This window comes from Antennarius striatus, chromosome 20 (genome assembly GCF_040054535.1).
Source record: "Antennarius striatus isolate MH-2024 chromosome 20, ASM4005453v1, whole genome shotgun sequence".
Taxonomy (NCBI): domain Eukaryota; kingdom Metazoa; phylum Chordata; class Actinopteri; order Lophiiformes; family Antennariidae; genus Antennarius; species Antennarius striatus.
In genome coordinates this window covers 4,191,940-4,219,830 of record NC_090795.1, presented here as the reverse complement: position 1 = coordinate 4,219,830, position 27,891 = coordinate 4,191,940, and the positions used below count along the sequence as shown (strand labels likewise).

Sequence of the window (27,891 nt, the reverse complement as noted above, 5' to 3'; positions counted from 1 at the left end):
GAGGGGGGGGGTCCGATCATCTGTTGTCTTCTCACAACTTCTAAACCAACCTGTACTATGATCAGATGCCTTGACCTGCTCCATCAGGTATTAGAATGTAATGAAATGACTGAAGGATGTCTCACTGATCCAACCTGAGGCCTCACATTTTTTTCCCTACAAAAACTAAAAATATACAACTCTTATTAAAAACACAAACAAAATCCCCTCCTCGGTGTCGTCTTTTGTTAAATCTCCATCTGACCCCCCTGTTTAAAAAAAAAACAACCCCAAAAACAAACAGAAACAATCCGGGAGGATAATTTGAGGACGCTCCCTGCGATCGGTAATATTTCAGTGTATCGACTCTCCAGCAGAGACCGCGCCTGCGCTCCAGCTCCCCTTCCGAACTGGGCTTCGCCAATCCTGGCGCTCGCTCCATCCCCGGCTCGGCGTCTCACAGGCTAGTGCTAATAAGTCTCCTAGCCGTCCAGTAATGGGGAAGTGATAGAGGCGCTGCCGTCTGACAAGCCGTGAGGAAGTTGAGGAGTGCGGGGAAGCTTCGTTACGCGCCGCGCCGGACCGGACATCTCCACGGAGACACATCCTACAGTTGCTGTTGTTGAGTAGCCTAAAAAAAAAAAAAAAAAAAAAAAAAAAAAAAAAGAGCGCATAGTGATGGAGAGAAAGGTATGGATGCTTCTGCTACCTTATGATAGCACGTTTGTCTTATTTTACATCACTTTGCCACGCCAGAATCCGCTCAGTCTCCCCATCCACCATTAAAACTATTGTTTCGGGTATTTTCATCCTGTGAGCCGGATTAGTGCGCGCCGTAGTTTTTTTTTTCCCCCGTCTCGCTGTAATTTATTGTGTATGTAAAAAAAAAAAAAAAAAAAAAAAAAAAACCCAGCCTGGATTAATGTCTACCTCGTGGTGTATCCACGCGTTTTTTTTTTCTTTTCCCGAGGCGCATGGTGCACCGTATACCGGAGAATACTGAGCAGGGAGTGGGATGTGGTTGGGAATATTTAAGGGGACTGTGGGCTACAGTAGGTCTGTCTGCATCACGCTGTATAGTTGCAGCACCTCACCCCTCCACCCCCCCACCCCTCCCCGTTTTTTCCAGCCGACGCAGACACCAGCGCGGCTTGTTAACCTTGACTTGAGTGGGAAACAGACACTTGAGGAGCAATACGCGTGGATGCGTCGCGAAGCCCCGCCGTGAGCGCGGACGGTGCTTCTCCGCCGCTTTACGCATGCCATTATTCCCGTCGCCGTCACCCCTTTCCTTCCCCTCTCCTCCTCCTCCTCCACCTCCTCCTCCTCCTACACACACACACACACACACACACACACACACACACACACACACACACACACACACACACACACACACACACACACACACACACACACACACACACACACTTTGATTCAGGGCGCAACACAGTCATCTCCTCTGATACCCACATAGTCTACAAGCGTGTTTTGGATCTTGCAGGAAAACTTTCAGCGTTAACGCGCTGACGCACGCACGCACACACACACACACACACACACACACACACACACACACACACACACACACACACACACACACATGCAGCAACACAGGAATTTTGGGTGTACAGTGGAAGCCAGTCCTAGATTTGCTGATCCAAAGGAAAATCTAATTCCAACTGCAACATAATCGCTTCTGCTGGAATTAAAGCTCCTTTTGACTGTTTAATGGAGGAGCTGCTTTAAACTCCGTATTAAAGGGATAGTTTGACGTTTTTACTTTGCTGCTGAGATGACATTATCTCTCCTGTCTCTAAATTATGCATGAAGCAAACAGCGAGCAGCCGGTAGGCCTAGTTTAGAACAAGATAGTTTAAGTTCTAGTCAGGTCTCCCCATCGAACTTCTTTCATGTGTAAAGAGGATTTGTGTCATCACGGCTTTGGTTTATTGTTGTGTGTTTTTCCATACCGTATCTCAAAATATCATTGATGGATTTTGATGAAATTTTGTGTTTAGCTGTATTCTTTGGGTGAAGTGAGTTGAGCCAAATTTCGAGGCGGATGTGGATTCTGGATCGCCTTAACATCCAGATCCAGTTGATATCTGCCTGAGGAGGCTGGTGTGTGTCTGGTCACACGTTTGCGTCACCAGGATGATGCAGATTCAGATGGATTTCAGTGCCATGTCATCATGACAGCATCACAGCGTGTGCCGTTGTACTTCCTGGGCTCAGTGATGCAGCAATCGATTAGTGATAACGTTGTTTGTGGAGTCAGGTGCTTCCTGGTTAACTTGTGATCCCTGCTTCCTGATGATTGCATCATCAGTTAGAGCTAAATTAGAAAAAAAAAAACACATTTCAGCTTTTATTTTGAAAAGGTTTCCACCAAACTCATGGCGTCTTTGAAATCTTCTTCTCTCTTTCCGTCCTCCCTCCGTCTCTCTCCATCTTGGCTGCTCTGGTTTCACGTACAGACACGTTTGCTTATGGAGGACTTGGTGACTCAGCTGCACCGTCCTGCTCTTCAGAATAAAGCTCCCCTTAAGAAAACCCCTGCGTTTGAATCCACAGACAACTGTGCAACCATTCTGACAGGATTCATCCCTTAGAAGTCATTGCATTGATTTTACCTGAGTGAAAAGGCTTTTTATGCATTAGATTTCCTTACTGTTCCAAATAACCGCTCCTCTGCTCCTCTTTTAAACCTTTTCATCCGGTCCACGCTTGAGATCTTAAACTATGTCCTGTATACTGAGATTAATGGATGGATTCTCATTACAGGTGCGCCCTCTGTGCACTAATACGACTAAAATAGCTCATTTCCAAACCCCAGTCTTCCCTGACCCAGCAGACAGGACAGATATTCCCTCAGTGGGAAGAAATGGGGAGCGTTCCCATTCGTGTGCAAGGTGCCGTCACAGCTCCTGAGTTCTGATAGAGGATCAGTTCCTTTTACAGTCTGCTGGATGCTTGACCTGGCTTTTTAAGGAAAACAGCACAGGAACCCCCCTCCTTCTTCCCTTGACACACACACACACACACACACACACACACACACACACACACACACACACACACACACCACAGACACTTTGTTAAGTCATGTTTGAAATTTAGTTTGGGAGACTCATCAAGGTCGATCATTGTTCCGCTGAGCATAAAGCTCTCAGCTCTGTCGTTTCTTTCTTTCTTTCTTTCTTTTTTTTAGGATTTGTTTTCTACTCTGACTCTAAACGTGACACGTTTGGCTTCCCATGCAGCAGCTCACCCAATTAAGCCTCTCCCTCCCGGCTTTGGGTCGGTGTTATTCCGAGGGATAAATGGACAATGGAGCACTTCCTTTTTTCCTCTCTTTTTTTTGGTAGAGGAAGAATGTGCTTGCTCAATGGCGGAAAGAAACAAGCACACAGGAAAGCGTTTTGCGAGCTTTTAGAGCTCAATGTTTATCAATCAGACAAATAGTTGATCAAGAGTAAAATTTAACACTAAAATTTTAATAATCAAAGAATCATTTGGGTTTTTTTGCCAAATAACTACTAGTCCCAGCCTCAAAAGCATGAAGATTTACTGCTTTTCTTTATTTTTGATGTTATTGAATCAAAAAACTTGTCATTTTGTTGGACAAAACATATTTAAAACTGTTGAAAGGCAGCATTTTGACCCATATTAAATAAGACATGCTGAGCTCCCATCTTCATCCTCTACCGTCAGATAATCAAAGTGTTTTTATCTTTATTGTATGTTTCTCCCATTTCTAGTGTTGTTGTGTAATGAGATTTGGATGAATTGTGTGGGTCTGGATGGAGCTACAGTTCACCGAGCAGCTGCTTTGACCCATTTAGATTTTTAACACTCAATACTGCAATAGAGATTCAGCGTAGTCCAATTAACAGTTACACAGCTGACACAAGTAAATGGACTATTTTCTCTTCTGCTGAGAAACATTTGGTTAGATGAGTTATGGAAATATAATTTAAAAGGTTTTTTCGATTTTAAAAGTTATTGTACACAAAATATTTTAAGGCTGCAGATTATATCTGTTTTCATTATCAAGTGATCTGATCATTATTTCCACAATTAAACCAAGCATTGGTTTAAGTTTGAGTTTTATTTTGAAAAGTTATCTTTTATAACAATAAACTAATATTTTATATTATGTTACATTAACAACACACAGTAGTACCATGAGATACAAGCTGCTCGACTTACGAGTTATTTTAGATACGAATCATCAGTCGGTCCATATTTTTGATTAGCATACGTGTAAAATGACATAGGAGCCACCACTAGTTGGCGGATGGATACAATATCAGCTAAGACCGGATCTCATTTGTGTTTGCGGAATAAAGACATAGCTTGTGTGTTCTCGTGACTTTTGTATTTCTTTTTATACTTTATCATTGTTTACTTAACTAATATATAGTTAACTGGACAGGAAGAGTCTGCATGTCTATTGGTTGATAAAAATATATATTGAAAGGGTTTGGGGCTCTTTTACAAAGCTTTACAGGTTAAAATTATTTCAGTAATTTTGAATGCGGAAAATTTGTACGAGTTCAGTCAAGGTACGGATTAAATTCGTATCTCCAGGTACTATTGTACTATCGATAAATATTGAAAAAAAATTGATAATTACAAATGTATTATTTCATATTTTATTCTTATAAATCAATGGGTGTGGCCCCTTGAACTGGAATTTGTCCAATCAGGAGAGAGAGTGTGCTTTTTAAGGAGGCGGGTCTTAACCAGACTAGAATTAACCCGGCTTGTTTGAGGCGGAGGATGAGATGTAGCGCTGAAGGCCAGGGAAATAAATAAGTTATATGTTAACCATGAATAATTCAACGTCTCTGTGCTGGAATGCAGAGCTGTGAATGGGCGGAGCTAGCCTCCCCGTTAAATGTTTCAATGAGCTGGTTAATTAATGGCTCACGTGTAACTATAACACACCAGAGGACGGAAAAATATCTCAAACGGCTTTTGGGATGGTGTCTCCCGATCCACATGGAGTGGATCTATTTTCACATTAAGCATGTAGTTGTTTCATACATTTGAAGCCCGATCCCGACCCGGTTCTGTCTCCTCTCTCCCCCCATCCTGCGAGGGATTAGTGGTGCTGATGAATCCAGGTTAATGCTTGGATGCACAATCTGGAAACAGAAGAGATGGGATGATTTTGAGTCAGGTTTATTCAGACTAACCATTTCTCACTGTCGATTTGCGTCAAAGTTGACCCTGGTGAACGAGCCCCCCAGAATCCTTTTCTCCTCCAGACCGAGGACTTCTTTTGAGTTTCACATTTTAAGCCCCAGAATAGCTCCTCCTCCCCCCCGTTTGCCAGCTGCTGCTCCAGTTTTGGAGCCGCTGCTCTCACCAGATTGGTTGCTCGTATTGGGTGCAAGGCAGATTATTCCGTTGTCATGGTTACAGCAAACAGGAAATGCCCCGAAGCAGGTAATGCCTTAGGCCTTCTTCTGGCATGGCATCGTTGCTCTGCGGGGGAAAACGGGCTCATTACTCTTGCACCATCTTCCCATCTGTTCCCACAATGACGCCTGGTTTTTTTGTAGTTTTTTTTTGTTTTTTGTCAGGGATCTGAGTCTGAAACGCCGTTTGGATAAAGATGCTTTGTCCAAAACAAGTCCACAAAACCAACGTCTATGAGAAACTTCTTATCTGTGGCGTTGCAGGTGAGGCTCTTAGCATGGGGCCGCCACTTTGTGTGACCTCATTCTCCAAAGTCCTCACGGTATTTCCTACAGAATCACTTTGATCACCAAATATGAGCAGATGCCTTATTATTTTCTGCCACCATGGGAGATTTCTTTCCTCTCCATTACACCTGCCAAGCTGCGTGAGATCCCTTCAGAATTGTACTTAATCCCCCCCTCGGTGAAGGTGCATGTCGGCGTGCCTTTGTGCATTCCTATTGATGGTGGCTGGCAGCCATTGGGCAGCTTTTGGAGGGCTCTGGCAGTTAAGCAGCTTGAGCTGGGTTTTGTGTGCCGCTCTCAAACTGAAGAAAGAGAAAAATGGAGCGGTCCAGCAGTGGGCGGGAGTTCGCTCGGTGCCCTCGGTGTGGGCTGCGTTCCCTTTCATGCACCCCATCTGTTTGGGACAATAATGCTCTGGTGGGCAGGTTCCTGCTTCCTCTGAGGCCTTACTACTGGGAATGAGAATTATACGTAGCATGCAAAAAGGAGGGACAGTCATAATTTTATGGATTTCTCTTCATTTGTCTCTGCTCAGACTAAAAAGATCTTCCCACACACAAAGCTTGAAATATTTATTGCAACATTTTAATGTACAACTCATCAGGTGAAAGTATTTAAATTATTTTTTACCATTTTCATATATTAACACCATTTTTTAATGTCAGAGTAGTTTAGATGATTTTAAATTGGAGTTTTTGTTTCCTTTTTTTGTTGTTGAAAGTGGGTGGGGCTCAGATGTGGAAAGGATGACGTCACTACTTCCTTGTACCAATCAGATTTCAACAACACTTGAGGCAAAGCAGCAGGGATGTCACCAACTCATGCTGGTGAATTTCGATCGAACCTCACAGATTGCTTGTGTGTTTAACTCAAGGATGTTTTTCCTGAGCTTTTATTTTTGATCATAGCTATGAAATGTCAGTGTTTTGCTATTTTTTGTAATTATTGAATTGCCTGTTTAGCATGCTATATGAGTAATTTCGGATTTAATCTGTTTTATTTTACTGTAAACTGAATTTCTTAAGACTGTTGGACTGGCAAAAGAAGAGGAAAACCAGACAGATTTCGCACTTTGTATTGATTTATTATGAGACTGGGCTCTTTGTCTTCCTCCTGTGGCCAAGTAGGGAAGTGCGTTATTTTAAAAAAAAACATGATTATGGTGAGAAAATTTAAGAAAGAGATGAGAATTTTTTATTTTTTTTTAGAAAAATCAGTCATTGCTTTCATGGACGATGCTTTATGTTCAATCATTTGTGCGTTTGTTCAACCAGGCCTCGAACCTTGAACCTTCCTTCCATTCAGTCGCACCCCCACCTGCCTGGCTGCTCCCTCTGTTGGTCATGAATAATACTGCTGCTCCCTTACCCCCCTGTTAGCCCCTCTACCCCCTGTCTGCTGCACACAGGAGTATTACCATTTGGTGAGACTGACTGGCTTTGGTGAGGGAGACGGTGGGGCTCTGGCAGGGAGTACTCCTGCGCTCAAGGCTCCTTTCTGCATCGACCAAGTGGTTGGATCTCTTTGTTATCGTTGAACCCACATGCAGTTGCTGGAGTAACGGGAGATAGACACAATCTCTGAATCGGCGTGGGTAAACGTCCCAAACGCTTTGACCTTGCAGCAAATCCAGACCTACACCTGTGTGGATGAATAATGCGTGTTTCAGGTGTTACGTAACTCGGCGTTAGTCTGTTGCGTGATGTTGACACGGTTTGACGGTCTTGCGGTATTTTACTACAGGGATGACTTCTCTGGGTCGAAGCTGCATTTGGAGATTGAGCAGTAGAGTTTTGGGTTCTATAGATTCCTCAAACAATCCCAGTTCATTCATAGCAGCTGTAGTGCGATCCATTCAACAGCAGGTGGCGCCACCAAGCAACACATTGACAGGCCTGCTTTATCGATAAGTAGATTCCAATAATCAGGTGTGTTTTCACTCTTGATCTTGTGTTGTCTGTTGGTAAGGGTGCGTTTATGTCCTACGTTTTACACAACTCGTGCATGAATAAACAGCTCAAGTTATTTTAAGCTCCTTCTAGAAGGTCGTGACCTCTGGCCCGAAGGTTAAAGACCCACTAACCAGCTGTCCACACAATATCGCCTGTTTTTTTTGTTTTTGTTTTTGTTCCTGCGACACGAAAACATTCAAATTGAAACATGAACTGTTGAAACTTTTCTGTATGTGAATGAGTCAGAATTTTAAGCATCATGTGGGTCCGGTCAGACCGGTGTCACCACCTCCAATGCTCATCAATAAATCACAAGACGTAGAGTCTTCAGGGGGACTTGAATGCCGTCACCTGGTTGGGCTAGTTTGTCCACCGCCTGAATGTAGCCTTGTTAGCTGACTAATAGGTTAAAGGTAAAGCTAATTAGGGGAGAGCAGGAAATATCCCCAACCTCCAAACGCACTCTTGACAAAGTCCGACACAGGAACGCCGGACATGAAGGTGCTTTTGAAGTGACGCCGTCACTTGAACATACATGGAGGCAGACGTGCCCCCCTTTTAAAAGTCTTCATCTTTTTTATTTTTATTTTTTGGAGAATGATCTCTGCCTGCCGACCGTGGCCCCCGGGCTGGCCACCAGAGGAATGGCTCTCAAAGCCAGGAGGCAGCCTTGCTTGCTTGCTGTTGGGTGTCCTTATCTACCAATGGAATGCAACAGCTGTGCAGGGAGAAGGGGGGGGGCAGATCAGCGGGGTGGGTTGGCTGAAACCCCCTTGCTAGACCCCTTGCGAATCCCCCCCCCCCCCCATACTACCCCTACCTCCTCCTCCGAGCGACGTGCCGGGCTCCTGAAAGGCAGCGCAACTAAAAAGTGAACGAGACAGTGAGACTCGACAGGGGCTGCCGCACACTGGAAATAGAAGGAGGGAGGGAAGAGAGAGAGAGAGAGGGAGGGAGAGAGAGGGAGGGAGAGAGAGAGAGAGAGGGAGAGAGAGGGAGGGAGAGAGAGAGAGAGTCAGGGACAAGCAGTGCTGAAAAGGAGAGCACAAAGAGAAGGAAAGTGGAGCAGGGGAGGGGAACAGGAGGCTGGGTGAAGGGAGAGGGAAAGACAAAAGAAGGAGCGGGGAGACGCAGCAGGGTGATCGGAGGGGACCGAGCAAATGGCCACGGAGGAGACGGCGGGGGGAGCCAGGAAAGCCACCAAGAGCAAACTGTTTGAGTTCCTGGTCCATGGAGTGGTGAGTGGCGCTGTCTGTCATTCCTGTGAAGGGAGCTGGGCTCTGGCATGCGTGTGTGTGTGTGTGTGTGTGTGTGTGTGTATTTGTATGTGTGTGTGTGTGTGTGTGTGTGTGTGTGTGTGTGTGTGTGCGCGCGTAAGGCGGCGCGGTAGCGGCGGTCTGTGTGTGAGAGATAGCCGGGTAAAGCCGGCCATGTGAAGGTTATTTCCAGCCCCATTCCCCCCTCCGACCCCCCCCCCCCCTCCGGATCCCAGCCCGGTAAGGAGACCGGGAGGAGAGGCGGAGCAGCGTGGATGGATGGATGGATGGATGGATGGATGGATGGAGCCGGAGTAGGGATGTGGGGCAGAGAATTTCTAAGACAAAAAAATGTGTAGAAATAGAAGAAAAAAATAAAAAATAAAAAATAAAGGAGCCAGCTCCCCCGTTTGGCTCGCACCGTGGAAGTCAGACATCCAGAGGAGGAGGAGGGGGTGGGGGGTAAGGAGAGGGGAGGGGACGACGGCTCCGTTCTCCACCATACAGCCGGCGTCACCTTCCGTCCAGGCGGCGGCTCCGGTCGCGGGTTCGAACCCGCTGTGGGCCGCGATGCTAACCGGGCGCAGCTGCTGGAAATCACGCAGAACCAATCGGTCCATTCACGCGAAAACCGGCGTGAAATGTCAAGTGTCGCTCATCACGGATTAAAGGGGTGTGTGTGTGTGTGTGTGTGTGTGTGTGTGTGTGTGTGTGTGTGTGTGTGTGTGTGTGTGTGTGTGTGTGTGTGTGTGTGTGTGTGTGTGTGTGTGGGGTTAGCATTAGCCGCGGTGGTTTGTTGTGGTTCGAATGGCGGGCAGGAGGGTGGTTGTCATCGGCTCGTGCCTTCACGAACTCTGACACAACGTGTTTTTGATACATTTGATTTGCGCTCGTGACTCGCGTCCTCGAGCCCGCGTGAGGAATGTTTTCCTGCCCGTTCGGCTGAACGAGGCTCACCGCCGAGTGTTTCCGCGGAGAACGGAATCAAAAAACGCTTTCAGAGCTCAAGGTGAAACCATTCAGTCTTTTAAATTTTCACCGTAATTTCATGATTTTTTTTAAGCTTCTTTTGATAAATGAAGAAAAAAAACAACAACCCCCAGAGAGGCTAGAAGTAATGTGACCTTTTCAATTACCACTTTTGCCTGAAGGAGGGGACTGTTAGCAAAATGTTGATTGATGCTAAGCTAATTAGCTTGACCTTTTGAGCTGTAATATTTGTTGAAGTTTTTTTTAACCTGTGTGGAGATAAATCGGTCGACTGAAGAGGAGGCGAAAATGTATTGCAATGTAAGTCGATTCAGGCCTTTATGACCGTTTTAAATGGATTTAGGACCTCAAAACGCAGAGTGACGCATGATAGATGAAAAAATCTTTCTTTTTTTCATTTATTCAGGCATTTAAAAAAAAAGTAATCTATTTGTATGGCTTGTTGTGACACATTGACCTAACTGCTTGCCCATAAAGCTAGAATCACTTCCCAATGCTCCAGTACTCTGAAAATGTAAAAGAAAATAATTCCAAAACCGAATTTGTAATATTTAAAAAAAAAAAAATTAATTTCTATTCTATGATTGCTTCTATGTAATGTTAGGGAGGGGTAGCCGGGACAATCGGGGGCTGGATGGAGACGAAGCAGACATCAGCCGGGGGATGCTGAGGTTCATGGTCGTTGCTGGGGCTCGTCTTTTAATCATGAGGAAGTGAAAGCACACAGACTGTGTGGTCCCCATCTCCTGCTTGGAAAGTAGCCTCCAGAGCTGAAGCCATTTAGCATCAGAACACTCATTAAAAATGATTCTTACGCTTGATTATGAAGCAGAAAGACTCAGAATTGCCTGGTCGGGACTTCTCTAGATGACAGCTAATGATTTTTTTAGGTTTTCTTCTCCTGCTGTCGTCAAGATGCATCATTCTGGAGGTTATTTTAACTTCCCGTCAGACTGTACCTCACCTTTGCAGGGATGCTGAAACTTGGCACCGCATCTTAAATCCGCGAGTACACCGAGAAGGTCAAAAAGACTCCTTGTCATTTGTTTTTTTGAGACTCTCACAAGGAGCTGGAGTGACTCCCGATATAAAGCAATAGTCTGTTTTAATCAGCGCTGATGTTGGGGCGGATAGATTTATACACTGAAACGAGGTGAGGTATTGTGTCTTTGACGGGAGCGGTCATTACAGCGGCTGAAGCCCTGTACACACCGACAGACTTTAGGAAACAATGGAGCAGGTGATTGATGATCCAGATGAATGTGTCCTCTCAACAGACCAATTAACCTTGATGAGGAGCTGGCTGCTCCAAGCCAAATATTTCCCTCTGATTATTTTCTCCCTGCTTGCCTCTTCCGTCGCCCTCTCCTCCCTTTCCTCTTTCTCTCCTCCCACATTTTAAGGATGGAAAAGTCTTGTTATAATATTCAGGACAGGTTCCTCACTGTGTGCTGCAGAATGGAGAAATATTTATACTATAAGATGTGGGGGAGATTCGGCGGTCTGGATGACGTTTGCTTTCCCGTCATGGGCGAATGAAGGAAAGGAGGCATCAACACACACAAGATTATATCCAAGTACATTATAGGTCAGTATTGTTGTGGTTTCAGGAGGTCAGAGTGTTCCTGCCTCCCATCGACAGCGTGTGCTGTGGGGGAGAGCGTTTGGCCAGTTTCCGGGACCGATGGGTGGGCTGAAGGCCCGGATCAGGTCGCTCTACTTTTTCATTATCTGCCTTGCCCTCACCCCCCCCCTTGCCGTGTTACTTCTTCTCTGGCTTGTGCAGAGGTGTGGAGGTCAGCGAGGTCCGTGGCGTTGAAGAAAAAAGCCTCCCGGCCTTCTGCGTGGGAAATCCACGATAAACCGAAACACAATGCGGCGTGCTGCGACTTTGTCATCTGCAAATGTTTTTGTGTGCCAGTGTGTTTACGCCAGATCATACCGATGCGACTCTTGAACATACGCTTCACATTTCCTCTCAAATCCAGATTGTCATTATAACTTGGATCACATTTTGAAAAGGGTTCAAAGTCAGAAACTTCTTTTCTTCCCGTTACCTGTGGCGGTATTCATCTTTAGAAGATAGTTTGGGAGGTATTCGAGTTTAATGGAGATTTCATCAATGATGTGCACAGCATTGAAACGTGGTATTTAAAGGAACAAAAAGTAGCTGCATAGTTTGCCTTGATCGACAGTCAATAAAATTCCTGTGATGGGATCTTTTGAAAGATGAGAATTTCATCAAAGTTATTGAAAGATGTGAATATTTCCAACAAATCCCACTGCACTTAATTTTGTGGTAAGATTAGGGGAGGGCATAACAGTTTATAATAGAAACAGATTGTATAGTTTCATCTTTTTGCTTTGTCGATATATTTCTGTTGGCTTGGTTAATTCTGTGGATCATCTGCAAATACAAACACATCATCTGCATAGAACGTCCTGTCCACTAATCAGCCCTCATACATTTAACATTTGTTTCGAGATTCTTGATGACTTGATTTTTGACTGTTTTTGTTGTCTGACCAGCAGGGTAAAAGCCAAAGATACAAAATTCAACCCTATAAATCAGAAACTGACTTTAGTTTAAAGGTTTTGGATGCCAGTGATTGTGAAATAACTACTTTTGAAATGCAAGACATGTAAAGAAAGCAACAAAGAACACATGACTGAAGCTGAAACTAGAGGATGAACCACTGTTTTCCTTTTTTGGCTTGGAAAATGACTGAAACAGTGACAGAATACAAAGATTCACCTATAATCAGTATAATTATATGCATGAACAATAAGATTTATGTCATCTTCTGTTTTGTTATTCTATATTTATGGCTGTCGAAAAAAAGCTGTAATAATTCACATTGTGTCTGAGCGTCAATGAAGTTAATATTTCTCCAACAATTTCAAAATGTGAAAACAATATTTAAACGAGATTGTTGATAAATCAATTTGACATAATCAAGACTTACAGCAATCATTGTTGCACTGAAAAATTAATTTGCTTTATATATCTTTGTAAAACTAGAATTTATTGAACAAATATAAACTTTTTCAAGTTTTTTTGAGGTGTATTACTTATATACTAAACAATAAATCAATTATCTTAGCTTAAAGCCCTCAAAAAAACCAACAACTCCACATTTATAGTCTGTCGGCGGTTCAGCCCACAGACTCATATGTTTAGTACAGTGTGGGTTAAGTTTGGCCTCTTCAAATCCCTCCATAGATGCCAGCACACTTCTCAGATATCCATCCACATGGCGGATTCGATTGCTGGCTGGCTGGCTGAGCTCCGGGCGAAGTGTTGGAGCCAGTTCAGCGGGTCAGATTATACGAGTCGTGTGTGTTTGTGCGGAGCTGAAACTCATCTTATCCAGCTGTCGTTCTTCTGTAGACGTCATCTGAAAAGGCTCAGACTTTCCGGGCGGGTGTAAATGTACATCCGTCCGGCTGCTGAGCGTCCAGTCTGATGACCATTTGGGAGTAATTGCCCATCTTAGCGGTGGGGGTGGGGGTCCAAGAAAAGAAGGGGTCTATAAAGTCTGCAGTGAAGCAGGCGGCTGCCATATGTTGTCTTAGCTTGTCCTGTTTGGTTACCCTTCTCAGTTGCCCCTACAAAACCTCCCCCTCCCCCATTGAACAACCCGGGTTTGGAGTGACAGCAGCGCCTGCTCGGGCGTCTTATCGCGCAATCTCTGCTTGGTCACTGTTTCAAAGGACGTTCAATTCAGCAGTCAGACGCTGTTTTTATTAAATCTGTGTCTGCATTTCCAATCACCGGCGCCGTTATTGTGTTATTGTGCCACCCCTCTTTTTTTTGTTTTCCAAAGGGACGCTCACATATGTTTGTGAACAGTCTAAAGATCACATCTCATGCGTATATCCACGCACAAACAGTGGGAAATATTGGGAAATTAACATCAGAATATGGGAGGTTATGAAACTCCTGATTTGTATCCTTCAGCTGTCCTTGTCATCTGTTATAAAGAAGTAACAGCAGCTTTCTTCGGTGGTTTGAAAAAGAAAAAGAAATCTTTTTGTAAGGCGTTTGTTAAATATGAAGTCTGCTGAACAAGATTTGGATGTTCTTTTGTGTGACGGAGGCAGAGAGAAGATCATTTTTGACATAAAACATGCAAAGTGACCCGTTGTCTGCCTTTCATAGAGGATTTATTTATTTAGATTCATGTTTTTCCTACTCCTCTTTTACCTCACTCCATTTTTGCAAACCCGGTCACAGACTTATGAAATATTCATCATTGTAGATCAAACCACACAATAGTCAGGGCCAGCTCAACCCGCGCCTGGGGTCTACAAGAAAGGCTCAGGGGGCCCCAATCAGAGCCTCCATCCTGGGCTACACAAGTTAGCTTTAATTAATTCTAAATAATATTAAAACTCGAAATGTAGATGTAGACTTTTTAAAAATAAAAGAAATTTATTAGAAATTATAAAGGTTTTTTTTAAAGTTAAGGTAATGGAAAGAAGAGGCAGCTGCTAATGCATCTGTGTGAAAGCTAAAGCTAGTTAGCCAACTGTTTGGCACACATGTCAGGAGCAAATGAATTAATGCGCAACCTTTATAGTATACAATTCAATCATTAATTTTTTATCTTAATGTCTCTACAAGAAAGAAATATATTTGAATTTTGTTTTGATTTTAATATTGAAGGAAAATGTCAAGTGTGCGTCGTTCCCCAAAAGTAACAAAATTTAAAAAATCCTTTTGTTCTAATTGAAATATTAAACTTCGAAAAAGCATTTAAAGTGAAACAGGGAGGTTTGAACAAAGGTTTAAATCAAGTCCTTGAAGTTTGATTGGATTGCGAGGGAAGTATGCACACATTAGCAAAGGTAGAAACGGAGCTGCTGGATTGTTCGCCTCCGCCCACACCTCCCTGAACTCCTTCTATCAGGACGATAAGGATTCAAATTATAAATGACACTTTATCCACATTCTTTGGAAATGCAAACTGTTTTGGTTTTTTTTTGCAGCCATGGAAGCACTGACCTCTATTTACAAGAGTTGTTAACAGTCCAGTATTATGGGATAGAGGTTGTTAACATTATAAATCAGACTTCATTGAATTAATTTATGTTATAATAGATCAAGATCAATGTTATGATTAATTCCCATCAGACAGGATAGAGGATTTTAAGAATTTTTTAAATAAGATATGAATTGAATTAATGATCAATTCAGTGAAAATTTAAATTTAGCTTAAAATCTCTGATTTACATCAAATCCAATGTTTACAGGTTAGTTCATCAGTGATAACTCCATGAGTCTATACTTTTTGCTGTAATTAAAATATCACTGCTTGTCAGTGAAAATGTAGGATTTTTACATTTTAACTGCAGCTACTATTCCTACGTTAAACCATTGGAATATTTCTATCTCCTCTTTTATTCGGCGGTGGTTTGTCCTCCGGTCCGGGTCAAAGTTTCCTTCTACCGCACAAACCCTAAAGTGGTTTCGGACAAAGAAGTGAAGCGGGAGGCAGCTGTTGCTATGGGAGTGACAAGCGCAGGTGAGAGCTCCCCCAGTTGTTCCCAGGCGTCAGGATGGGAGTGTGGGACCCTGGACTCCGACACTGTTTGCATTGTTTAGGAGGAGTGTGTGTGTGTGTGTTTCTTGAGCTCCAAAAAAACCCAAAACTCAGTGGAGTCTGAAGAAGAGAGAAAGCGAGACAATGCTGTTTGTTCTCAGAACCGCTCCTTTTAGCTGTGTTATCTTTAGTCAGGACAAAATAAAGCTGCACCAGGATCAGCTGATTCTTTCTTTTTTTTCTCAGATGTCGAGTTATTTGTGTTCCACCAAAACGGCTTTTGCTGAAACCGTTCGGGCTCCATAGTTCATGTTGGTTTGTGTCGTCAACCGTCCAACAAACACAACCCTCCCCCCTGACTGGATGGCAATGTTGAAGCCCCCCCTCCCTGGCTTCTTTTTGTGTATGTGAGGTCAAAGTGAAAAGATTCAAGACTCAAAAACATCCAAATTGACGTCACGCGTGTTGGGGTCCATCGGCTCGCCTCGTGTTTGATTACCGAAAGGTCACCGAAGGTCACAGCGAGACGGGGGGGTGCTCAGGTTTAAAAAATGCTACATCTGTGAAGTTGTGCTTGTCTTTGTTTCTGGTGCTTTTGTCACATCAATCTGACAAAAAAAAGATTCAACTGATCTCACGTTTCCTCAGTTGTATTTTTAGAAGCGACATTTTGTCGTCAATTAATCCGAATTCTTTCTAAACGTGCAGAATATAAATCCTAACTTCTACTTTTCTCGCCGCAGCGTCCTGGCATGCCGTCTGGAGCGAGGATGCCCCACCAGGGAGCTCCGATGGGCCCCCCCGGCCCGCCGTATGGAGGCAGCCCGGCGGTGCGGCCCGGCCTGCCCGCCCCGGTGATGGAGCCTAGCCGTAAGAGGCCCGCCCCCTCCCAGCAGGTCCAGCAGCAGCAGCAGCAACAGCAGCAGCAGCAGCAGCAGGCCGTCCAGAACCGCGCCAGAAAGTGAGTATAAAGCCCCATCACAGCCCCCCCTCCCTTACCGAAACACCGCATGGCTCCCCGTCCGTCTGCTCCTGTGTGCGACGGCTGCAGCGGCTGCGGTTACACTTTGAACTCCACTGGTTCTGCTGATGTTGGCACAGCTCCTTCCATCCAAAAATGGACACAGTCATGGATCATGTGCAAGAATTTTTTTTTTTGCGCCCACAATTCCATATTAACCTCATAATTCTGCTAATCTTAGACTTTATGTCATACGGGAAAAATGCTCGTGTGCTTGCTTGTGTTGAATGTGTTGAGTTAAATGGTTTTAAACGTAAACCGGTCTTACTGTCTGGATCCAAACAGATAAATCAGTAGGACCCATCCCCACCAACACACCTCCAGCTGACAGAAGTGTTTTAGATTCTCTCCTTTTCTTAGTCTTGAATTAAACTATTATTCTGAAGTAATCAAGAAGCCACAGATTTGTAAACCTCTCTATGCAGATGGCATGATTTTGTGATTTATTTACGAAAGAAAAGAGACTATATAAGTGTTGAGAGATTAAAAACTACATCAAAATCCCATAGAGTTTAAGTGAAACCGCGACCCGTTCACCTCTTTGCATCTTTCGTCTTCCTTGCCTCCTTGTCCATCATCATCATCTGAACATTCCTCCTTCTCTTCTTCACTCTGAATGTGTCTTTTTTACTCGTCGTCTCTTTGACCCCCTGCTCATGTCCGTGTGGTTGCTGTCTGCTAACGCCTTGCTTCGTCTTTATTCTCACGACATCGATCGTCTGATGTTTGATTATCGGGTGGAAAGGATCTGAACATCAGTATCCCAGGCACACACACACACACGCACTGAGTGGATGCATGTCTATTAGGAGACAAGTGTGTGGCAGGTATGGTCATTAGAAAGGAGATCGATATGCACACTCAGTGGACCTCTGTCTCTCTCTGTCTCATCCTCTCAGTATCTGCAGCACGATTGATCCATTTACAATTAAGCAGGCTTGTCGAACAGGTCAGGAGAAATGTTGGCTCCACCCTCCCACCCCCTCTCTCCTGGAGCGGCCCAGCTTCAGGGTCTGATCAATGGTCCAGGGTGACCTGTGAAGTTGTGGGGAGCGTTTGCTCCGGCTCTACTCGGTGCAGATCGGACCCCCCATGGCGTCCAGTGAAGGGCGGGTCGTCTGCAGTGTCATTGAGACGTTCTGGTTGCAGCTCGGCTGCCTCTGCAGAGCAACCCCCCCTTCACAGCGCCACTGCAGGAAAAGGACCTGATTCCGCATCGCTTTGTGTTAAGTGTGGTAGAATTTACGTTTGTGGACAGTCCGAACGCAGAGCACAGGTTTTGGAATGACTTTCATCATCGGGTTGCTGTGTAACCATGGAAACCGAGTGATGAGAGTCAAGAAGGTGATGGGATGGAGCGGGTAAGGAGTGATCTTGGAGCACAGCAGGAAAAAAAATCAGGAGGGGAATAAATCGTCTGGAGTAGAAAGACGGATCTGTCGATTTAACGGCGGGAGAGTCGGCGGGCTGATGACTGGATGATGAGCGGGCGCCCGGCCGGATGCAATCAGAGGCGGAGCCAAATGGAGCAGGATGATTGGCAGACGAGAGAAGCAGCTTTTTTTTTTTTTAATTTCCGAGACAACTTTTTGTTTCCATGAGGATCTCACAGTGAAATAGAAACAATAGAATCACCTCAGAGGTTTCTGTCTACTCTCATGAAAGCAGGAAAAACCACATATTATATCCTTCCAGATATAAAACCTCGTGCAATTTTGAAATATTTTTCCTTTAAAAACACTGATCAAACCCCTTCCAAATATTGTTGTCATTTCTTGTTTTTCCTCCTTTTCTTAAAAAAAACATGAAACGATAAAGGTGTGTAATTTAATAAACATGTTTTTCACAGCAGGAAATATTTGGAAAATGGTTCTTAAAAACACTTATTGACTCTTCTTTCCTGAAAAAATCAATGCAGGTGAATAACATCTCATTAGCATAGCCGACGCCACGGGAAACGTCTGGAAAATTGTTCAGCGCAGCTTTTCTAGTCCCAGTTTTTGTGCTGCCTGTAATCTGATCGTGGAAACGCGAGGATGCTCGGGTTCACAGCGTGCCCATCTCCAGTGTGTTGTCTGTCTGTGTGTGTGAAGCATGCTTGTTTTGGTTCCCCCGGAGACGTTGTGTTGAAGGAGCGCGTTCCTCAGAGGAGACGCCTCCCGGGTCCTCGTCCCGGTGCATGGACACAGCGACACGCCCATCCCAGTGCCTGCCCTTGTCTAAGTTTCTCAAGTCTGCACCCACCCACTAACAGAGCCTTGAACTCGAAACACATCCAACAAGCACACCAAACAACCAGAACCACCAGGTGCCACCGAGTGCGTGTCTCGCGCACAACTCTAATCGCACAACCTTCGAATCCTCACTGATTCTTAGGAAGCCGGTCGGATTCCCCGGAGCCAGCGAGATGCCGGCGAGGCAGATGGACATGAGAGAGCCCCAATCAGATCCCACGCTCGGATCAAAGTAGGATTTTATTCTGCTGCATGTCCGTTTTCCTCCTTTTGATGAGTCTTTCACCTGAGCCCAGCACCCCCTGAATGATTTTTGGCCAGCTGCACACAAGGGCCATCAAGTTGACCCATAATATGTAGCTGTGCATGCTTTGGACTGGAGCATGGCATGACCATCCTGAATCAAAAGAATCCAACCTCAAACCCCCCCTTTAGAAACACTTTGAAATGACGGATTGTTGTGTTGCAGGTTTGTGTGTCCCCTTTGCACCCCAGGATCTTTGAACGCTCCTTTTGCATCAGACTTGTTTGCGTATTTGTTATTTCTAGACGGATATAAACCCTTAATTCAGCGACATTGCGTTGCACATGTGGCATGCTGATGTAACGCCTCACAGATCGTTCCAGAGCTCGGTGACAGTAAAATGCCTCTACACTGCAAAAAATCCTCTTACAAAACAAGAAAAACATCTTATCCAACAAATAAGGTTAATAATATATGTATTATACCGTAAAATGATATATGAAATATTCCAGAAGTAGATTTAGTTTGATTCCGAATTTAAATACTGTAACATATCTACTCAAGTTCACTAGTACACTGTTAGCCTAGCTTAGCATAAAACCTCATGTAGCACGTCTCACCTTTAAATATCTTGTTCAGTTCTTACAAGACAAATCTACTAATAATCCAATGAATAACCATTAATAAACTGCATAATGAGGTGATAAAAGCAATGAAACACATTAAACTTGCTAATCAGTAGGTTCAGCGTAATTGAACAGCTAATACGCTAAAACACAACTATAGAATAAAACCCTCAGAAGTGAGGCGTGACTTCCTTTGCGTTTTACACCTGTTTATTAAAGAGGCTCCATTACGCATAATGCAATTTGTTAAATGTCAGTTATTTTAACTTTTTTTATTTTATTTTTGCAGTGTAGTTCCATCCAGGTTGAAACCCCACGACTAAAACAACTGCATGACTTTTCATTTTCATGAGTGCTCCATTAATACATATATGCACATATATTTATCATAGTTAATAGTAAAGTTCTGACACAGACTGGGTCGTGTTCTTCTTGTACGTCCTTGGTAAGAACTTTATGAGGTTCCTGTAAACACTTGTTGTTCTCAGACCAACGTAGATACAGGAATTCATCAATAAAAACATATTCACACACGTACACACACACCTACACACACACACACACACACACTAACCTGAACTGTTCCCCTCTGACACATTCTATCATCCTCTGGTTCTGCTGTAGTCTCTCACTTCCCAAGTGAACCGCTGCATTTTACACACACACACACACGCATACACACACACACACACACACACACACACACACACACACACACACAGCTGGGATGCTGGGGTGCTGGATATGGCCCAGCATTTTAGCAGATGGCCTGGGTGCTACGCTATCCGTCACCATAGTAACATCTTTTTCCTCTTTCTCTGTCTTTCTCTCCCCCTCTCCAGTGCTAAGAGAAGGAAAATGGCAGACAAGATTCTTCCGCAAAGGGTGAGGCTGCATTTTTTTTTTACCTTTTGTTTTTTTTTTGTGTGTTATTTTTGTGTGCAGAACAAAAAAAATCTTGGTTGTTTCTTCTTGTTTAGTTTTGTTTTTTTTAATGTCGGGGTTGTTGCTTGAAGACAGAAGGGCCAGATGATTATGTGTTGCTTCAAACTGAGGATAAGGGGAGCGATCGGGGTATATCAGGGGGTTTGGGGGGGGTCTGTAATTTAGATGGCGTCTCATTGGGGTCAATATGAAATAGTCATCAGGATGAGGCGGACGCTGACCCGTCAGTAGAGTCAATAGAGGTGGCGGAACCAACACATTTCCACAGGTGAATATGTGTCGACTGAGGCCACCGCCCCCCTGTAGCTCTCTATCACCCCCACGCCTCCAGGTCAGCACATGGAGGGCTTATCCCTGGCGATGGAGGTCTTGGCTCGGGTCTTATCCTCTGACATAACCCAGACAGTGAGATAACAGTCGGCGTGGCCAGTGGGGGGAGGGCTGGGATGGGGGGGGGGGGACGCCACGTCGTAATAATAAGTCAGGGACGGGGAATGTCTGCCGCACTTGTCCGTCTGCTCGGCACCTCAGCCCTGGCGAAAGGCTCCGAGATGGAGATAAAGAAGGAATGAGAGGGAACAATGAAGGCAGCCATTTAGAAAGAGGCATGAAGCAGGGAGGGAGGGGGCGCTGGGGGGGTATATGTGCACAGTTTGGTAAGTGAGCGGCAGTCCTTGATGCGCCGACGACTTTCAGCGCGATGCTGATGTCTGGAGTCCCGGCTGGTCGAGTCCGGATCTCATTTTTATCCCTGCATTGACGATGATGGCGCAACATCATCTCACTGATGGACCGAGCATCAGCTAGAGGACGGTTCTCCTCCCGTCCGCCCCTGAAAAGTTAATGAATGTAAAGCTTCTGGCTAAAATAAGTCAAACGCTGTCTATGGCTTCTAAACCTGCTTCAGATGCTGCAGAGATTTCAATCAGATGTTTTCTTTTAAAAGTCCTGAATTTCCTCACAAAAGGCTGTTTGGATTCCATCGACCTGCTAGTCATACTAATAATTTTTTTTATTCTCGGATAGATTCCAATCAAATTGCAAAAGAAAATCTGTTTATGAATGTCCTTGAAACCAGACGTCAGACCCCCTACAGAACCAGGACCGGACACGCGGCTCAGCTGCTTAAGATTTTGAGCCACATTCAAATCATATATCCATATATGAATAAAAATCTGACTGCTTTAACTTGAAATTTTGTGGCTGTGGTGATTTGAAGGTTTGAAAACTTTGTCCTCCTTCTGAACAGATCCGCGAGCTCGTCCCCGAGTCTCAGGCCTACATGGATCTGCTGGCGTTTGAGCGCAAACTGGACCAGACCATCATGCGCAAGCGTGTGGACATCCAGGAAGCACTGAAGAGACCAATGAAGGTTAGGACAGGACACCAGGGTCTTACTTTTTATCCCGCCTTCCTGCTGAGCTGTTGGTTTAACCTGCTCTTCTCTGACTGGCCCTTGTGTCAGCAGCAAAAGCGTAAACTGAGGCTGTATATATCCAACACGTTCAACCCCGCCCGGCCCGATGCCGACGACTCAGACGGCAGCATTGCGTCGTGGGAGCTGCGAGTGGAGGGGAAGCTGCTGGACGACGTGAGTTTTGTTCATCTATAACACGTGTCAAAATCAAGGCCCGGGGGCCAAATGTGGCCCACTACAACATTTTATGCGGCCTGCGAGAGCATAAAATGTGAGGGTGTCTGAAAATAAAAAGGTCAAAAGTGTGCTTTGAGCAAAACTCTATTTCCCACAATGCAGTAATCAAACACATTAATAAATTCAGAGTTATTTAACATTAAGGAGTAGTTACATTTATTTTACATTACATTGAGTTACATTTAGCTATATTTATAAGTTACATCTGACCCTTTGATGACAGTTGAGATGCTGATGTGACCCTCGGTGAAAATGAGTTTGACACCTGATCTTGAACGTGGAGTGTTTTAAATGCGAGCCTATAAAATGTTCCCGTTTAGCATTCAGGAGCTGGAACCTTGAGGGTGTCCAGAGGAACGTCGCAGCGAGTGTCTTCATTTCCTTTTTGTTTGTGTGTCTTATTTATCTCCTTTTTTTTAATATCCTCAGCCGGGGAAGCAGAAGAAGAAGTTCTCCTCTTTCTTCAAAAGCCTGGTGATCGAGTTGGACAAAGACCTCTACGGTCCCGACAACCACCTGGTCGAGGTCAGTCCAAACGTGGCTCAGTGCCCCGACTGTCTCTCTCCGACCTGCGTCATGGTATAAAAGAGCTTCCTTTTTTTGCTTGTTTTTTTAATTTTCAACTTTGCAAAGCTGGAAGAAACAAGTGCTTACTTTAAAAAAAAAAACACAAATCATTATCTGCCCTTCGCTCTTTGTCTCCACAAAAACTATTGACTTTAAAAAAACCACTTAGAGTTTCTGAGTGAAAATTATAACTTCTCAAGGTTCGTCCTGTTTAGAGGGTATTTTAGAAAAGCACTCAGATGTTTTGCTTTGAATGATTTTCCATCAAAAGAATTTTTCTCTACCTTGAGGTACAATCAGTACTTAATCTGTTCTGAGTCAGCTGCTGATTGGAGGAAAGCATTAGCCCGTGTTGCATGCCAAGTTACCGCGAAGCACCGCCGATGGTATTTTTAAGTGATTTTCTTTTCCGTTTCTAAACAGTTGGGATAAAACTGACTTGTGAATAATATTTCATCAGCGGTGAAACGCAGGGGAGGCTCTGAGATATTAAAACGTATAAATAGAATACAGAAACATGCGCATGCGCGTGGTTAGCATCGAGCGACATTCAAGTTTGCATGAGAAAAAGTCGATGTGTGTGATCAACGTGCGCTGGTTTGTCATTTCAGTGGCACCGCACACCCACCACCCAGGAGACAGACGGCTTCCAGGTGAAGCGGCCCGGAGACGTGAGCGTACGCTGCACTCTGCTGCTGATGCTGGACTACCAGGTGAGGGGGTGGGCGGTCCAGAATTAGACTCCTCCCACTGTTGCTAATCCGCGCTATGGACCCAGCGGTTATAGCGACACCCTGCACGCCTCAAATCTGTGATAAAACCGGCCTACATCAACACCAGAGTGTCTTTAAGACTCCGTTTTCAAAGCTGACATCTGTTCCACGCCGGCGGAAACGCGATAAGGGTGTCAGGAGCTGATGTAACGCCTCTGAGGTGGGCGATTTGTAAAATGTAATGCGATTACATCGTCTCCTCAGCCCCCTCAGTTTAAGCTGGACCCTCGCCTGGCTCGCCTGCTTGGCATTCACACGCAGACCCGCTCCTGCATCATCCAGGCCCTCTGGCAGTACATCAAGACCAACAAGCTGCAGGACTCCCATGACAAGGAGTACATCAACTGTGACAAGTACTTCCAACAGGTAGGGACCATAAATCACTTCTGTCGTGTGAATATTGATAAAAATATTGCTGAAAATATGCAGCACTCGCATCCGTCTATTACAAATAAAAGTCTGACATGCCCTCAGAGCGGGAGGAATAAACCTGCTGAAGTATTTTCAGTCTTACGCCTCCTGAAATGTGTTTTGGCGCGTTTCACTTCGTGTTTTAATAGCTGTGCTTTGAAGGAGCGACTTCCTCACAGATGTCACTCATGCTTCCACAGATTTTCGACTGCCCCCGACTGAAGTTCTCTGAGATTCCTCAGCGCCTCACCAACCTGCTCTTACCCCCGGACCCCATCGTCATCAACCATGTGATCAGGTGGGTTCCTGTTCCATAGAAACCTAAAACTAAAATTTCTTATTGATGTCATTTTTCAGTTAGATGTTGGAGAGAAAAGTGTTTTCTTAAAAGTTATTGTATTCAAGTAAATATAAAAAAAAATTTCTTTCTTCAGTGTTGCCTCAAGACTTAAAACATTTTCTTCCAAGGTTTTTCTAAATTGTTTATTTTCCTCTTTCCAATGAAATTTATTCCTTGACAGGGAATAGAATATGGTTAAAACAGCAGCCATTAGACCTCATAAAGCTAGCTCTGAAGAAACTGGTAACAGAAAGGTTTTCTCCCATCCTCTGCTCCCTGCAGCGTGGATCCCAACGACCAGAAGAAGACGGCGTGCTACGACATCGACGTGGAGGTGGAGGACCCCCTGAAGAGTCAGATGAGCAGCTTCCTCCTGTCCACCGCCAACCAGCAGGAAATCGCCTCGCTCGACAACAAGGTGAGGTCGCCGACGCGCTCCGGGTAGATTCGGCTGCTCTTTCAGTCCCGGAAATCACCGGGGTGAGGGATGAGTCGCCACGTGGGCTGATTTTATTCTAAAGCTGTTACTAAAGACACAAAATATGATGTTGTGAAACATAATTTTTTCTTACTAGCAAGAGATTCTGACGGTCCTTTCAGATCCACGAGACGATCGAGTCCATCAACCAGCTGAAAATCCAGAGGGACTTCATGCTCAGCTTCTCCAGAGATCCCAAGGGCTACATCCAAGACTGGCTGAAATCCCAGAGCCGCGACCTCAAGGTTCGATTCCTTTATTTATATCGAAGCACGCTTGCACCGTTGCTTCTGGAGTTAGTCAGACGTTCTGACATGTTTCAGTTGAAAGATAAGAAAACAAAGCAAGTCGATGAAATGCTGAGATATAAATGTTAATGAGCGCCTTCTGATTGGCTGTAGCTAATGACTGATGTGGTGGGGAACCCCGAAGAGGAGAGGAGGGCGGCGTTTTACCACGAGCCCTGGTCCCAGGAGGCCGTCAGCCGCTATTTCTACTGCAAGGTGAGGAAATGACGTTTTACTCTCGTCCCCCCCCCATCAAGCCTCTCGCTTCCATCTTCAGGTTTCTGCGGTTTCCTTTCAGATCCAGCAGAGGAGGCAGGAGCTGGAACAGGCCTTAGCCGTACGTAACACCTAAAGCCGAACGCTCCTGAACGGAATGGCGGGGCGGCGTCTTTGTCCGGATGCTCGTGAGGCTGTCGCTGTCCTAAAACCGCCATGTGTTCACCCCCCCCAGAAGATCAAACCCTCAGATCGCAGGTATCCTAGGTCCCAAGCCCATTAAACACAACCTCCTCTTCCACCCACCCGCTTTGTAAATATTCCTCAAACGCATCACGAGAAAACTCCTCGCGCGCCGCCGTGTTTTTGGATTTTCATCTCAGACGGATCGAAGAACAAACCCAGCCGGACCCTCGCAGGGCTTTTGGACGCCGCGTTGTTGTTTTGTTTCTGTTCTTAATGTCCGTGCTTTTCCTTTGTTCTCATTGGAAGCGTTTCCAGAAAGATTAATTACACCAGCAAAGTCAAGAATACAGGCGTGACTCAGAGGGTTGCAGGGAATCTATAAATCCATAAACATGGGTGTCTCATATTTGTCTTTTTTGCCGGTAGACGGTGGTTTTACAGTAATTCCCTCTACAGTATTAGTTACATGAGCTAAAGTATTATCGTATGAACCGGACTGGGTCTGTTCAGATCAAGAGGAGTGTTTTAATGAAGGAGAAAAAAAGTCCAGATTTTCAGAATAACGTTATTCCCCTCTCTTAATCCCAGCAAAACGTTGTCGACTTTCTTAAGCTGGAGTCGCTCTCTGCCCCCTGCCTGCGATGCGTTTATGTTCTGAAGGAATTACCAAAGGTCGCAAAATGAAGAAGAGAACATGATCACTGAAGCAGAAGTGGGCAAAAAGGCTCCTTGTCTGGGTTTGACAGAAATTCCAAAAATTTGTACACAAACAAATGAGAATTTATCCCAAATTATGTTTTGTTGTGTCTGAAGCCCTAAATTTTCTTCATCAGATGTCAGAATCAAACCCAGATTTTGGAGCATTCTGCTCATTTCTACCCTTTTTATGTAACACGAAGAAGAAAATAATGTTTTTTTCTTTTCTAGAGATGTGAATGTAAATATGTTTTTGTCCCTTAAGGGGGACCGACTGTACAGTATATGCCAACAGACTATCTGTGTGTGTTTGTTTTGGGTGGGAGGGGGGATTACATGTTTGAAGTATGGGAGCTCCATGAGTTTTGAATTAGTAGGGCAGGAATGTTAGTGTTCCTCTGTGTACTATCTCGGGTCTGGGGTGGTTTATTTTAGACCCATCCCGTAACTATCGTGGGAGCTACGAGCTGCAACAAAGAACGACTCTTTCAGTGTTAGTCGCTGTAACACATGATATAATCTGCACCATCCCTTTCACACTTTTTAAAAAAAAAAATCACACCTGACTCCTATGTATATGTTGCAATGTCCGATTTTCTTTTTTTTTTCTCTCTAGTAGTCAGTTTCCAGCCGGGACCCTTTTTTTTAATCGGGGTTTCTTTGCACTGTGCTGTAATTCTGTCAGGACATTAAAAAAAAAAGTGATTGGATGATTTCACAATGACCTATGCATGCTCCATGGACGTTAACGAACACATCTGACGAGAAGGTTTTATGTACATACGAACCAGCTGGCGGGAATATCTGTGTGATGAGTGGAAAAGACTTGATGAAATGCCTTCTGGGAACTTTTTTTGCCAAAAATGATAAGTCCTACCAGCAACTAACAGTAGGGGCGATTTTCTGTGTTATTAAGTTATATTAACTGCACTCACTAGAGGAGAAACAGTCGTTGTTAGTATCTTAGTCCTGGGGTGAAACTTCTTTGTATGGCCTTGGCATTCACATTGTTGTCATGTAGTCGCTGATTCGCTAGCGCCCTCTTGTGGAGGAACCTAGAAGCTGCAACTCCTGACTGACCTCATCTTGAGCTCTCCGGTTTATGGGAATATCTGACAAATGAACGGACTACTGTTGTCTCCTGTTACTCAAACATACTGTCGACATGTTTGCCCCACCGCCTGCATGTATATGTGAAGAGCGGGAACTGCTCTTTCTCTCTGTTTACACTGTTTTCAGAGCGTCGCCGACAGGGAGGTCCATATTATACACCTGATGCTGTATATCTGTAAAGAGCAAACTCGTGTAGTGATTCTACCAATAAGAGAAAAAGGGAAAACAGCTGTGACTTTGTGAGACAGCCTGGATGTAAATAAAAAGCGCTTGCCAAAGTTTGTAAATGCCACCATTTCTGAAGTGTTTTTTTTTTTTTACGTTGATGCGGGTGTTTCTTAAAACTTTGCGTCAGATTCTGTCTAGAGGTGGTTTGTCTGGAACAAAAAGCTAATCGAGGGTGTGTAAGTTTTATTTCATCACATAAATGAGTGCCTTTTTTTTGTATATATAGATTGTAGCTAAAAACATCCTTTTTAATAACTGATACTTCTGAAAAATGCAAAGACAGAATTTAAATTTTAGTTTACTATTTCACATTTGTGGTAGTTTTCATCTTGAAGAGATGACTTTACGTGCATGATTTTTCACTTATCATTTCTGACAGTTTCTAGATGAACCGTGAGACATCCAGTGATGCAACCGTCGTCCTGCTAA

At 44.4% G+C, this 27,891-nt stretch overlaps 1 protein-coding gene across 6 annotated transcripts; it reads left to right on the top strand.

Moving 5' to 3' along the window:
* The first annotated feature begins 70 nt into the window (after positions 1-70).
* On the top strand, positions 71-27,526 carry smarcd3b (SWI/SNF related, matrix associated, actin dependent regulator of chromatin, subfamily d, member 3b). 6 transcript variants are annotated; one of them, XM_068304188.1, is made up of 14 exons: positions 71-669; positions 16,187-16,404; positions 18,841-18,930; positions 20,411-20,453; positions 21,763-21,885; positions 21,979-22,104; positions 22,597-22,692; positions 23,346-23,447; positions 23,712-23,873; positions 24,119-24,216; positions 24,541-24,676; positions 24,859-24,981; positions 25,138-25,239; positions 25,322-27,526. In XM_068304188.1, exons 1-14 carry the CDS (start codon positions 658-660, stop codon positions 25,373-25,375), a joined length of 1,485 nt encoding a protein of 494 aa, XP_068160289.1. In that variant the 5' UTR covers positions 71-657; the 3' UTR covers positions 25,376-27,526. The 6 variants fall into 6 exon arrangements, with proteins under 6 accessions (XP_068160289.1, XP_068160288.1, XP_068160287.1 ...); XM_068304187.1 differs by lacking the exon at positions 71-669 and adding an exon at positions 8,692-8,889 and having other exon boundaries at positions 21,982-22,104; XM_068304186.1 differs by lacking the exon at positions 71-669 and adding an exon at positions 8,693-8,889.
* Positions 27,527-27,891: the final 365 nt, after the last annotated feature.

Bases quoted from the DNA above. Each gene is read 5' to 3' on its own strand.
- smarcd3b (XM_068304186.1), top strand. From the start codon at position 8,812: ATGGCCACGGAGGAGACGGCGGGGGGAGCCAGGAAAGCCACCAAGAGC. The intron at 23,448-23,711 runs GTGAGGGGGTGG...TCGTCTCCTCAG, and splicing joins TGCTGATGCTGGACTACCAG to CCCCCTCAGTTTAAGCTGGA. The intron at 24,677-24,858 runs GTGAGGTCGCCG...CGGTCCTTTCAG, and splicing joins TCGCCTCGCTCGACAACAAG to ATCCACGAGACGATCGAGTC.